The sequence below is a fragment of the Ranitomeya imitator genome, chromosome 6 (assembly GCF_032444005.1).
Source record: "Ranitomeya imitator isolate aRanImi1 chromosome 6, aRanImi1.pri, whole genome shotgun sequence".
NCBI lineage: Eukaryota > Metazoa > Chordata > Amphibia > Anura > Dendrobatidae > Ranitomeya > Ranitomeya imitator.
Window position 1 is genome coordinate 502,817,164 of NC_091287.1, and position 13,102 is coordinate 502,830,265.

The following is a 13,102-nucleotide window of genomic DNA, read 5'->3' on the forward strand; positions in this document are numbered from 1 at the left end:
CCCCAATAATTACTAGTGATGAGCGAACGTGCTCAGATAAGGTGTTATCCGCCATGCTTGGGTGCTAAGTGTCCCGGCTCTCGGCTGTTCGACAGCCGCAACACTTGTATGGATTGCCTAACAAACAGGGAATCCCTGAGGTGTTGTGGCTGTCCAACAGCCAGGAGATATGCAGCCGCGGGGACTCGAACATATTCTTCAAGCACGCCAAAGACACTCTGTTAGCACAAAAGCATGCTCAGCTAACACCTTATCCGAGCACGTTCACTCATCACTACTAGTGACATTGCACCTATATAAGTGCCAGGCATATCAGCTGCATAGTCCCCACCGGGCATTATACTCATCCTCCTTGCTCCAAGCCTCTCCTTCAGCTCTGGACACCAGCAGCGTCAGGTCAGAAGCGAGGATGATGAGGTATCACTGGCACAGTGCCTGATTGAGGGCGTTACGGCTGACCAAATGATAATATGCCACTTCCTTTTCCACGGTTTATCGGTGACACTTCTGTAATCTCTCGCGACTCATCCAACTCCCTCCCATCTGTATGAAGGACCCAGACAGAATTTACCAGAACTCATCGACTGCATAGAAGTCTATCGGTACCGTTATCACAATGTCCGTTTACCGACCTGCTTTTATGAGCAGATAAAAAACGAATGGTAACAAACTGATCTTGCGATTATGGGCTCATCTGAACTGACCTTATTCTTTCTCTCTTTACCCCATATCAAATTAAAGAAACCCTTCAGGTCGTCCTCAAGAAGAAGTGTGATCCTCGAAAGGCGTAGACAAATAAACCCCATTCTTGGATTTCTCCTTCCGCTTCCATCATCATTTACCGGCAGCGCAGAATTAACTCATTCGCTCCAATTTCTGTAGAATTATCAGACTGACATGTTGTAAAATTTTTGCGCTGCTCTTCGAAGGTTTTACGCCTTTCCCGTTCAGAACCAGCAACGTTTTTTCAAAGTTAGGGGAAGAGCGTGTGAGGCCGATCACGGCTGACAATTTTAAAAAGTCGTGAAATCTGGCACAACTCGACTGCAGTCCTCCTCCTTTCCTATATATTTTTTTGAATAAGCCATTATTTTGGCGCAACGTTTTTCATTAAACAATTCGAGAACGGAATAAAAAAAAAAATTTTTACTTTTGCGCAAAATTCAAGAATGGCGTGTGCCTTTTGAAGCACTTGGTGCAAAAAGAAAAAAAAAAAAGCAACTAAGACCAAAAAACACAAAATGGAAAGGGACTTACTATGTCACTGGAGAATTATATACATTTAGTACACGTGTGGTAATAAAAAAATGCTGTCCGATCACCAATGATACAAAATTGTTCTTTATTTCTTAAAAGTGTATAAAGTACAACATATGAAATACTGTGCAAAAATATGAAAGTCACAGAAATGCCCCCTCTGGTCGTACAGTAAATTAGAGCTTTACAGTGTAATATCTGAGAAATTGTCATTGCTCTCTGTACCTACAGTAATCGCAGGTGGCAATTGTTTGTTTTTTTGGTATATAGCCCGCTGGATGCCATTAGATGTAGAAAATAGGTACATGAACATACGGAATTATGAAGGTCTTAATACACATTATTAAATATTACCTCTGTACAAAGCTACGTCCGCATCTTTACAGACATTTGTGACCAAAGTGCAGTTATAAAAAAAAAACAAAAAACAAAAGACAAGTGAAAAAAAAAAAAAAAAAAGATGCACTGTAAGCAACTGAAACCTGCAGCTTTTGCTCTTAATCTAGTACATCAAATTAAGTAGTAAAAGATTTAATAAACATTTTAGAGGGTCTGAAAATGTTACCTATGCCCCAAAAAAGATGTCAGAGCCATAAATCCTGACACGAAGTTATGCTGTCAGTGATAATAAGCACATGTAGGCTCACACGCATGTATTTCTGATAACTACATATATGCAAATAATGCTACATAAAAGTAACAGAACTCAAAATTGCCCGACGTTGCGCATAGTCAGGGATTTTGTTGTGCATCAGTTATCCCATGACGGAGGCAAAAATTCCAGTGTTCACACACATATATAGGTATAGGATGGAGAAACTGGATCTGGACAAACTCCCCTGGGTGCCAAATGCAATGCACTTATATGAAGGGAATGGATTCGTACAGGTCGCATGTCGCTCCAGTCAAATGTGAGCAACACACTGGGGAATTGCACTATAGCAAGAGTGCAAAAAAAAAAAAAAATATAAAAAATCTCACATCCTGTAAAAACAATTTTATAGATTTGTTTTTACGTCGGAAACAGAAGCCACAAGTGAATGAGGCCAAGTGTGATACCACACAAAGCCCATGTACAAGAGTGGCGCTATTTTTCTTCTAAATTCTAACCTTAAACAATTCCTTACGATTTTACCGTCTTTCGAACTAACTACCGACTAGAGTTGAGCAGATAAGATTTGCGGTACCAGAACTGCAAACATCGAGTGCCAACTTCCTGAGATTACTAGACCCTTGCAACGTCATGATATTGCGTCACGACGCGTTTCAGACTTGGTGAAAGCACGTGACGTCATGGGGGCCTAGTACGTCACAGGAGTCGCCCCGGATCTGCTCTAGTAATGACGTGAATGCTGGATCAGGGTCATGCATTTTATTTTTGCTCACCTCGGAACAGATCCAGATCTGCTTTGTAAGACTAGACCGGTCAAACTAAAAAAAAAACACTTCATCTTCCCGGGATCTTTACCTTAGTGCACAGTTATCTGATTGGAATGGCATCAAGATACCCGTGAATTTGGGTTAAAGTCATGTAACAGGAGGACATAAATCCTATTCCTGCACTGCCAAAAGAGGCAAAACTATGCAAACATACACAATAGAAATAGAGCTCTCCGTAAAATATCTTTTTTTTTTGGTAAACTGGAGATCTCGTAAAATATGTATCATTCCTGAGAATAACCGATAAACACAATGAAAAGTATATTTTGTGTTTTCATCACTACGGTCTCTACTAATACCTAGGAATAGCGTCATTATCGGGTTAGTATATCCGGTGCGTATTAACTAGGTTTTCTATTTAACTAGAAGTGTTAGTAAGTCGGGCACTGGTTACTAGTCAGTGTGGGCTCTGGGTAGCCCTGTGTAACCAGTGCGTTATGTCAGGGTAAGTAATCTCCTCCGAGCTGACACAACGTTGCAAGCAGTATACATATTTACGCCTGGTATCTTCCTGGTTACATTGTGTTCTCGATAGTTCTGCACAAAACTATCTGCACTTGGACATATTTTAAACAATGCAGAAAAAGACAAATATAGGAACCAGAGTCCTCGTCAAAGTCTACCATTCTTTCACGGACCGTGCTTTCCTTCTGGAGAAAGGTGGTTCGACCCAGACTCAACATCCATAACGGCGAGGACGTGATCTTTCATCATGGTTGACACCATGACCACTTTTACCCCCGAGAGATGCAAGCTCTGCGGGTGCCTTCACTGGACAGGCGCTGAGGCCTGCGGCACGGCCACGTCGCTCAGCCTGCTCACTTCCATCTGCCAGGTAGGAAGTTTTTTTGTTGATAGATGGCGCCGTGTGTGCTTGGTCAGGTGATCGCTGCGCATGAACCGACGGTCGCACTTTGGACACGCGAACTTCTTCTCTCCCGTGTGCGTTCGACGGTGCCGAGATAGTTCATCCGAGCGGGCAAACTTTCTCTCGCAGCCTTCCCAACTACAGCTGAAGGGTTTTTCTCCTGTGAGAAAATAAAGAAGAGAATTAAACAAGCTGAATACATGGAAGAGCAGAGATTTTTAACACATGCGCAATAAAATTAAATCTTAACCCCTTAGTGACCGCCAATACGCCTTTTAACTGACCTGAGATATAAGAGACTTATATAGACTTATATAGCTATATAGATATAGTTATATAGCTGACAACTTGCTGCATCAGCCATGATCAGTGTTTGCACCATCCAAATCTATTTAACCCCTTAGATGCTGCTGTCAATAGTCATTACATCATTATAAACGGTTAACAAACTGTGGGGGCTTCCTCTTTATCCCAATTGGTGGTCTCAGATCATGATTGTGTGGTCCTGATGTTTGTCATGGAAATTCATGACCAAATAGCGGCCATAGAGTCTGCCGGCTGTAGTAACCTGTTCAGAAGTTAGTGACATTTAGGTGATAAAAATACACATTTTCATTTTTCTCATGCCACTTTGCATTAATTCCTGAAAATCACCCGAAGGGTTAACAAATGACCTGACTGCAGTTTTCAATATATCAGGGGGTGCTGTTTTTAAAATGGTATCACTTGTGGGGATTTCCCTATATATAGGACCCCCAAATTCACTTCAAACATGGATAGGTCCCTAAAAAAATACATTTTGTAAATTTCCTTGAAAAAAATTTAAATTGTTGATACATTTTTAATCCTCCTAAAATGCTAACAAAATAAAATAACATTTTGCAAATGGTGCTGTTGTAAAGCAGACATGTGGAAAATGTTATTTATTAATGTTTTGCTGTGGTATGACTATCGGGATTAAAGGGATAATCATTCAAAGTTTGAAAATTGCAAATTTTTTTACATTTTTTTCAAATTTCTGATATTTTTAATAAATAAACAAAGCATATCAACCTAAATTTACCATTATCATAAAGTATAATGTGTCACGAAAAAACAATCTCAAAATCACTGGGCTTTGTTGAAGCATTCCAGAGTTATTACCACATAAAGTAACACTGGTCAAATTTCAAAAATTTGGCTCCGTCACTAAGGGGTTAAAAGGGTTTTCTGGTCCAAGTCAATGCATCTGCAGTCATTCTGTGTGACAGCAGACTGCGCTGCGGGGATTCGCTGGTTTCAGACCCGGGACTGGAGAGTATTTATGAGTTATACATCCTCGCGGCCAGTGGCCAGGTTCAGATAAGCTTATTTCACAGTCAGCAATGTCTGAACTGACCGAGGGTCTCCCGACCTAAATATACAGCCTCATATGTAGTCAATCTAGGTAGCGCGGTACGGCCAAAGAAAAAAAGTGGCGAGTCGCTGCAAAGAACAGTTCCCTCAGGAGGACACGGTGCGTCTGTACATTACATGGTTTCCCATTCGTATGTATTGGTGTCCTGTAACGTCTCATTTCTCCTGTAGAGGCCGCTGTAGGAGTAAAAATCAGCCAACGGCTATTTCCTACAGCGATAACAACTCATTGACAGGGGGTTCGGAGGGGACAACCCATTTAAAAGGGAGTTTCCCTGGATTTAAAAAAAAAAAAATGTATAAATTTGCTGCTTTCTTACAGAAACAGTGCCAAGCTCTGACGATGGGTTGTGCGTGGTATGGCAGCTCAGCTCCACTCACTTCAAGGGAAAGAAAGAAGCCCTGTTTTTCTAATCATGGACAACCCCTCTAACACGGTGGTATAAAAATAAAAAAATACTAACTTTATATTTTTCAGTGAATGCCGATTTTTTCCTTTAATTTAGAAATTTTGTACATCTGGAAACTGAAATTATATATATTTGTACAAGTAGTGCAATCGCCACAGACTATTTTTTTCTTTTTGTTGTTGCTTCCTGAAATACTATGTGCTGCAGTGAGCACTATAGTAATTTTGGTAACCTACACCTATCCACGTCCACAAACAAAAAAAGTTAATGACCATAGTAAAGTAGCCACCAGAGATGGAGGACACGTGAGGCTGGCATCTTACCTGTGTGTGTTCTCATATGTGCCTTCAGATGTGAGCTCTTGAAGTAAGTCTTGCCGCACCCGGACTGGCTGCAGATATGACTTCTAATTCGAGAGGTGTCGAGGTGCAAGGAAGCCTTTCCGTCTGAAGGTGCGATGCCTGGCGCTGGTGCAATTGGCGACAGTCGATGACCACAGGACACTACAGTCTTTGTACCCTGCACTATAGGCTGGGGCATTACAAACATCACTGCCCCTTTGGGCACTTGCGCTCCCATGTAAAACAAAGGTTGCATGACTGCCGGAGACTGGGCAGGGGTGTTTGCGACTACTGTCGTCACCATGGAGTTGCTGGAAGAGAAGGGAACCATTTGACACAAGACGGGCACCTGTGACATGGCATTGGCAGGTAATGGCGTGGAAACAAGCAGCGGAGGGGATGGCATTTGCATTGGAATAAAGCGGGCATCAGAATTTGCTTTGCCAGCGCAATTCAGGGCGCTGTTCAGAGAGTTTTTGTGTGCAGCAAAGACAAAGGGTTCTGTCTGCGTTTCAGACTTGATCTGCTCAGACTTTTCACCGATTGGCACTGCAATGCCAGGCGAAGCTTTGGGCTGAATATTGCACTTTGGACGTTCACAATTCGTTGGCGAGACTGGATGTTGATCGTAGAGCTGAGCATCCGCAGTGTGGCGGATGACGCTGGTCACCTGGGCTTTCGGTTGGGTTGGGCGTGAATTACTTTGGCCCATGTCAGCTGCAGACCGGATTATCTCAGTAGTCGGTACTGAATACGGAGAGGTGATGCCGGGGGAATGAGACATTTCGAACTCAGAAGGGCTGTACGGTGGGGTGAGGCACTGAAAAGGCACAAGAGGAACAGTAAGTGCATCTTACAAGTCCAAAAAATGCGTAATTAACAAAATAAATAATTTTTACATTTAATCAGAAATTTTAGTAATTTTTTTAAAATCTATTTTATGTGTGAGCTCAACTGTTATAAACTTGCAAAAATTTTGCAGAAATATTTGAATTTAATGAATGGCTAAAATGATTAGTGGAAAATGCTCACAAAAACATACATTTTTGGCAAATACAACATGCTGTAATAGACATCTGAAAAAATATTAATAGTACAACGCAAAAAAAAAAAAGGAAAAATGAAAAATAAGTTGATGACTCAAGGCCCTATATCCGTATGGTCTCACAATCACATTTCTGCACACTTACAAAGGCCGGCATGACGCCGCTGCTGAACTCCGCTGTGGTCAGGCTATCTTCTCCCTCCGAGAGATCAGACGCCGGGGTGATCGGTCTTAAATCAGTGTAAATTTTGGACGCCGACTTCCAGCGGTTGCTCATGTACATAAGAGCCTCCACAGCTTCAAAGTCACCCTTTTCTGGAGCCGATTTCCAGGAAGAGCTACCATAGGGATAATTTACAAGAACTTCCATTTTATCCATCTGTTATAAAGAGAAAAAGTCATATTTACTTGTATGATTACGGCTTTATAATATCAATCATGGTGTTTTTAAATGAGGGTTTTGTCACATGGCCACGCTCACGCCGCTATTTCTGCTTAGGCTGTGTTCACACAGTGCAGTTATATGTTGTGGTTTTGGCATTTTCTTGTGAAAATAGCAAAGAAATGCAATTGTTTCTATACAATCCAGACAACTCCTCCCCACAGTGGCTGTCCTGGAGTTTCACTTTTCTATTCATATAAGGAGTTTCTTGGGTATTTTTTTTTTTCAACCTAAAGAGATTTTGATAAATGTCTTGTGTAAAAAAAAAAATAATAATAATATTGGAAAAACAAAAGGGATGTAATTTCTTTGAAGCGGATCCTCATGGTATCCACTCAAAACTGGACACCGTCCAATCAATAGGCTGAAAAAAGGCAGGAGAAATATACGGTACTTTTCAGGAAAAGAAAACGACTGTCCAAGAAAGAAAAAAAAAAAAAGAAGAGTTTCCTGAACACTACAAAATACAACCAAACAAAAAAAAAAAAAAAACACAACAACTCTGTGTGAACACAGAACACATGGGACAAAATGTACAATACAGGGCCATCATTTTTGCAATTGGGTTTCATTAAAACTTGCTTCCTCCAACCTCTATGTTGCTCTATTACTGGCAGCAGAGAGCTACCTGGGAGTCAGTCAGTGAGCTCCTTCTGATGCTTATCGGAGACTATATATATATATATATTTTTTTTTTTTTTATTTGCTAAATTCTCTCAGATGATGTCTGGCCTCATATCACATCAAACTACACTACTCACAAAAAGTTAGGGATATTTGGCTTTCGTGCACAATTTATGGAAAGTGGAAAACGTTCACACTACAGTGATATTTTATAATGATAGTAGGATATTCACGTAGAAGCAGCGATGGCGATTTCCTCATCTCAAACTATTTGACACAAAAGCCAATAGCAGTGCTGATACGCCCTAACAAACATGTCACTGTCCCAATAACTTGTCCTGCAGCCATGAGCATCAATTTCAGCTGACAGCGACGTCTCCTGGTGTTCACAAGCGGAGTTATTGTCTGCTGAGACATGGCGTCCCTCTCATCTTGAAGGGCGGTCCTCAGGTCATTGAGGTTCTGGGCTGCAGAGTTACGAGCCTCTACACGGGGACTTGGCTGATCCCACAGGTTTTCTATGGGATTCAGGTCTGGAGAACGTGCATTCCACTGAATTTGAGGTCCCCCCGTGTCCAGCAGCCGTTCCCTAATGACGAGACCTCGATGAGCTGGAGCATTGTCCTCCATGAAGATCAAATTAGATGTGTGTTCGTGCAGAGACACAATGCCTGGATGAATGACGTTATCCAAGTAGTAGGGGCTTGTCCCTGGACCATTCACCAAGTGTCGGAATCCTGTATTGACCAGACACATCGGACCACACTTAACACCACGACCACCAAAGGCTCGTCTGGTGACCACAGTGGCTGATGCATGGCGCTCTCTCATTGACGTCTGCAATATAGTTGGCGGACATAATTTCTGCTCGGAGTGAATCATCTCTCATCGATGAATAGCGCTGAGGCCTCCTGGTCCCTCTTTTCGCGAAGATGCTCCCTGGCCCATCCAAGACGATGACTCCTGTGCCTGATAGTGGGGTCAGGTACACTTGTAGGTCGTCTAGCACACAGACCACAGTGATGTAAATAGTTTTGAATGGTCTGACGTGACACTTGGGGGGCCTCTCACCTCCCTTACATGTACCTGGAGTTGTGTGACATTCATGGTTGGTTCTGAAGGGCTTTGTTCAGTGGTCTTCAGTGTGGGATGTGGCAGAGGACGTCCACTTCTCTGCCTTCCTGTGACTCTTCCTGTATCTGTTGCCTCCTGCTGATGACTCTGAGCTCAGTGGTCGCTTCCGCCTGAGATCGTCCTCCCTGAAGCCTCACAATGGCGAGGTCCTGCTGCTCAATTGTTAGGGGTCGTCTTGGTCTCATGGTGTCAGAATGTGACGATGAGGACTGTGTAATACCAATTCTAAAGCTACTTTCACACTGGCGTCGTGTGACGGACGTCGCAATGCGTTGTTTTGGAGAAAAAAAACGCATCCTGCAAAGTTGCCCGCAGGATGTGTTTTTTCTCCATAGACTTGCATTAGTTACATAGTTATTAAGGTTGAAGGAAGACTATATGTCCATCTAGTTCAACCCATAGCCTAACCTAACATGCCCTAACATGTTGATTCAGAGAAAGGCAAAAAAAAACCATGTGGCAAAGAGTAAGCACCGCATTGGGGAAAAAAATTCCTTCCCGACTCCACATACGGCAATCAGACTAGTTCCCTGGATCAACGCCCTATCAAGGAATCTAGTGTATATAACCTGTAACATTATACTTTTCCAGAAAGGCATCCAGTCCCCTCTTAAATTTAAGTAATGAATCACTCATTACAACATCATACGGCAGAGAGTTCACTGCTCTTACAGTAAAGAATCCGCGTCTGTTATTATGCGACGTACTGCCACACGTGCGACGGATGCGTCGTGTTTTTTGCGGCCGCGACACACAAAAAAACGTTCCATGTAACTTTTTTGGTGCGTCGGGTCCGCCATTTTCGCATGCGCAGCCGAAACTCGGCCCCGTCCCCGGAACTCAAAATGGGCAGCGGATGTGTTGTAAAACTGCATCCACTGCCCACGTTGTGCTAACCAATCACACTGTCCCGTCGGGCTCACGGTTTGCAACGGTCCGTACCGACGGACTAGTGTGAAAGTAGCCTAACTGAACCCCGAAATGTGTTGGCCGATCCATGGATCAAACACCTGTTGTGAATTTCGCCATTAAGCTCCTTGTTGGAGAACAGCAAGTTGTGCGAAAATCATACTGAAATATTGAACAGTTGGACAGGGGCATCCAAATGTTTAGAGAAGGTCACATTAAGTTCACCTGAAAGGGCTAGAAGGGACTTTAGGGTCATCCTGAAATTTTGCCCGAAAACCAAATATCCAGAACATTTTGTCAGTAGTGTATAATGTGCCAGGAAACAAAAAATCTGGAAAAGCCAAAAAAAAAAAAGGGGCAAAATAATATAATTTTTTGCCCTAAAAACACACCGTGAACAGACAGCTGTGCCCGCCGGACGGTGCCGTTACCATGGTAATGCCCGCCGGACGGTGCCGTTACCATGGTAATGCCCGCCGGACGGTGCCGTTACCATGGTAATGCCCGCCGGACGGTGCCGTTACCATGGTAATGCCCGCCGGACGGTGCCGTTACCATGGTAATGCCCGCCGGACGGTGCCGTTACCATGGTAATGCCCGCCGGACGGTGCCGTTACCATGGTAATGCCCGCCGGACGGTGCCGTTACCATGGTAATGCCCGCCGGACGGTGCCGTTACCATGGTAATGCCCGCCGGACGGTGCCGTTACCATGGTAATGCCCGCCGGACGGTGCCGTTACCATGGTAATGCCCGCCGGACGGTGCCGTTACCATGGTAATGCCCGCCGGACGGTGCCGTTACCATGGTAATGTCCGCCGGACGGTGCCGTTGCCATGGTAATGCCCGCCGGACGGTGCTGTTACCATGGTAATCATCCAACGTCAAGGACTGCCGTGCATTATAGCCGCGCACTCGCTGAGCGTGCATCAGTTGCCTCACACTGTGTGGTATTGGGACTGTTCACATTACACGTCTGCCACGTCCCCATACACCTCATACTGCAGATGTACAGGGCTCATTCCTGGCAGGGCATGCTGGGACTTGTAGTTTTGCCTTTGCCTACCCTTTGTGAGGGTTTCTATGAGCACTTTCTATGTGCTCCGTGCACAATTGGTCACCTCAGGTTATTATTACAGTGCTTTTTCACCCCTACCCCCGGCCTAGTGGGCGAGCGGCCAGCCCCGGTCATGTGTGTGAGGACCCGCCATCCAGCGGTGACGGCACGTCAGCCTCAGCCTTTGTGTTGTTCTCATTCTTCTCACACGCCTTCCTCTCCCCCTCAGTTACACAAACACAGCCGCGGCCAATCAACGCCCTTGACGACGCCCATTGGCTAGAAAAGTCTACTAGGTCGCACTGTGATTGGCCACCGGTCTCCGGGGCGTACACGTGAAGGAAGCGTGATCAGCTGCTGCTTTACAACCCTCAGGAAGCGTGAACTCCGGGACCCGCCGCTCAGTCACCTTTCACCCAGTTTCTGTCAGAGCGCGTCCCCGCCGCACGTGCACGCGGTATACACACACAGGCGCGCCGCCGACCGCGTGCACCGGGCAGCGCTGTTATCACAGGTAATGAGGAGGAATAACCGCACAGCGGCATTGGCCAAACTGCCCTGTATAGTGGCCGGCGGGGACCAGTGTGTATGATACGTCACGTGATCAGCGGACTGGCTGCAAAAACTGCGTTATTAGCAACCCAGGGCTGTGACACTACAACGCCCAGCATGTCCTCAGGATGCAGCACAATGCATGCACTCGCCATCTAGCATTACAAGAAGCACCTCACCCTAAGTGTGTGGCAGGACCACAACTCCCAGCATGCCCTGGAGATTGCAAAACATCACATCCAAAGCATGCACTAGTTACTGGCAGCATAAGTAAGTGCCCCCTCCCCAACACCTATCACCACCCACCCCAGGAGGCTGGGACAGGACTACAACTCCCAGCATGCCCTGGAGATTGCAAAACATCACATCCAAAGCATGCACTAGTTACTGGCAGCATAAGTAAGTGCCCCCTCCCCAACACCTATCACCACCCACCCCAGGAGGCAGGGACAGGACTACAACTCCCAGCAAGCTGCAAACCATCAGCCAACGAAAATGCAAATGCATGCAATATTCACCGGTATCATCAGTGCCCCCCCCCCTTCCAAAAGCAGAATCATCATTGGCCCATCCTAGGATGCGGTGGCGGGACTACAACTCCCAGCATGTCCTGAAGCTTGCAAAATAGAAAAGACCAGTCCAGATCCATGCACCAGTTACTAGTATCATAAGTAAGTGCCCACCTCACAATGGCACCATCACAATCTCTAATAATCCTACTAGGGCAAGAACTACAACTCCCAGCATGTCCAGAAGTTTGCAAGACATCAGCTCCAATGAGTGCAGTGTTCATTAGCATCATAAGTAAGTGACCCCCTTCTTTGCACTGTCACGGCCATCATCACTATACCCCACCCCAGGAGTCTCTGGCAGGACTACAACTCCCAGCATATGACATGGAGGCTGCCCAGGCACTGTGGATGGCTCATTGTAAGTGCCACCCTAACAATCTCACTGTCCCAATGGTTAGTTCCTCCTGCAGGCTGTCTGCAGGCAGTGTGCTCGGTCTGGAGCCCACCCCAGTGACCGGGAGCCCCTCACACTGAGATGCATTTGGAGCAGGGGATGGCTCATAGGCTGTGTGTCCCAGGCCTCCTGCGCGCCCCGGTACAGCCGGTTCTCACCTCGGTGCTGTGCTCGGTGCTGTGCTCGGTGCTGTGCTCGGTGCTCCTCTGTACACAGCTGCTCCATTCACTACTGCTACTGCTCATGGAACGTAGACCCGGGCGGGGGAAAGCCTCAGCCAATCAGCGACAAAGGTGTGTAAAGCGGCAGCCAATCAGAATCCAGTCCGCACGTGATCAGCTGCTGCCAAGCGGCGTGGTAGCGCAGTAGTCAGTGCGTGGTCCAGCAGCAGCAGCAGCGCGGCCGGGAAGTCCCATAGTGATGCAGCATCCCCGGCATCTCCGCACTCATCCCGGCCAGGAGGAGGAGGGGACGGGCGGGGAGGCAGCGTGACTAATCGTCACGTCTCAGTACTGCTCAGTCCCTTCCCCCTCCCTCCCAAGCCAGGGCTCGCTGTGTGATCGCCGGCCCTGCAGCCTTTGTTCTCCGGGGGCATCAAGGGCGCTGGTACATGATGATGCACAGACATGTGATAGTTGTTCTCTCACCTGGCATTCCATAAGG

At 45.8% G+C, this 13,102-nt stretch overlaps 1 protein-coding gene across 1 annotated transcript; it reads right to left on the minus strand.

The window, feature by feature from the left end:
* Nucleotides 1-1,325: 1,325 nt before the first annotated feature.
* On the minus strand, nt 1,326-12,790 carry KLF10 (KLF transcription factor 10). Its single transcript, XM_069731729.1, has 4 exons — nt 12,598-12,790; nt 6,902-7,135; nt 5,694-6,531; nt 1,326-3,725 (listed from the first exon to the last, which is right to left on the minus strand). The coding sequence occupies exons 1-4, from the start codon at nt 12,682-12,684 to the stop codon at nt 3,466-3,468; spliced, it is 1,419 nt and encodes a 472-aa protein (XP_069587830.1). The 5' UTR covers nt 12,685-12,790; the 3' UTR covers nt 1,326-3,465.
* Nucleotides 12,791-13,102: the final 312 nt, after the last annotated feature.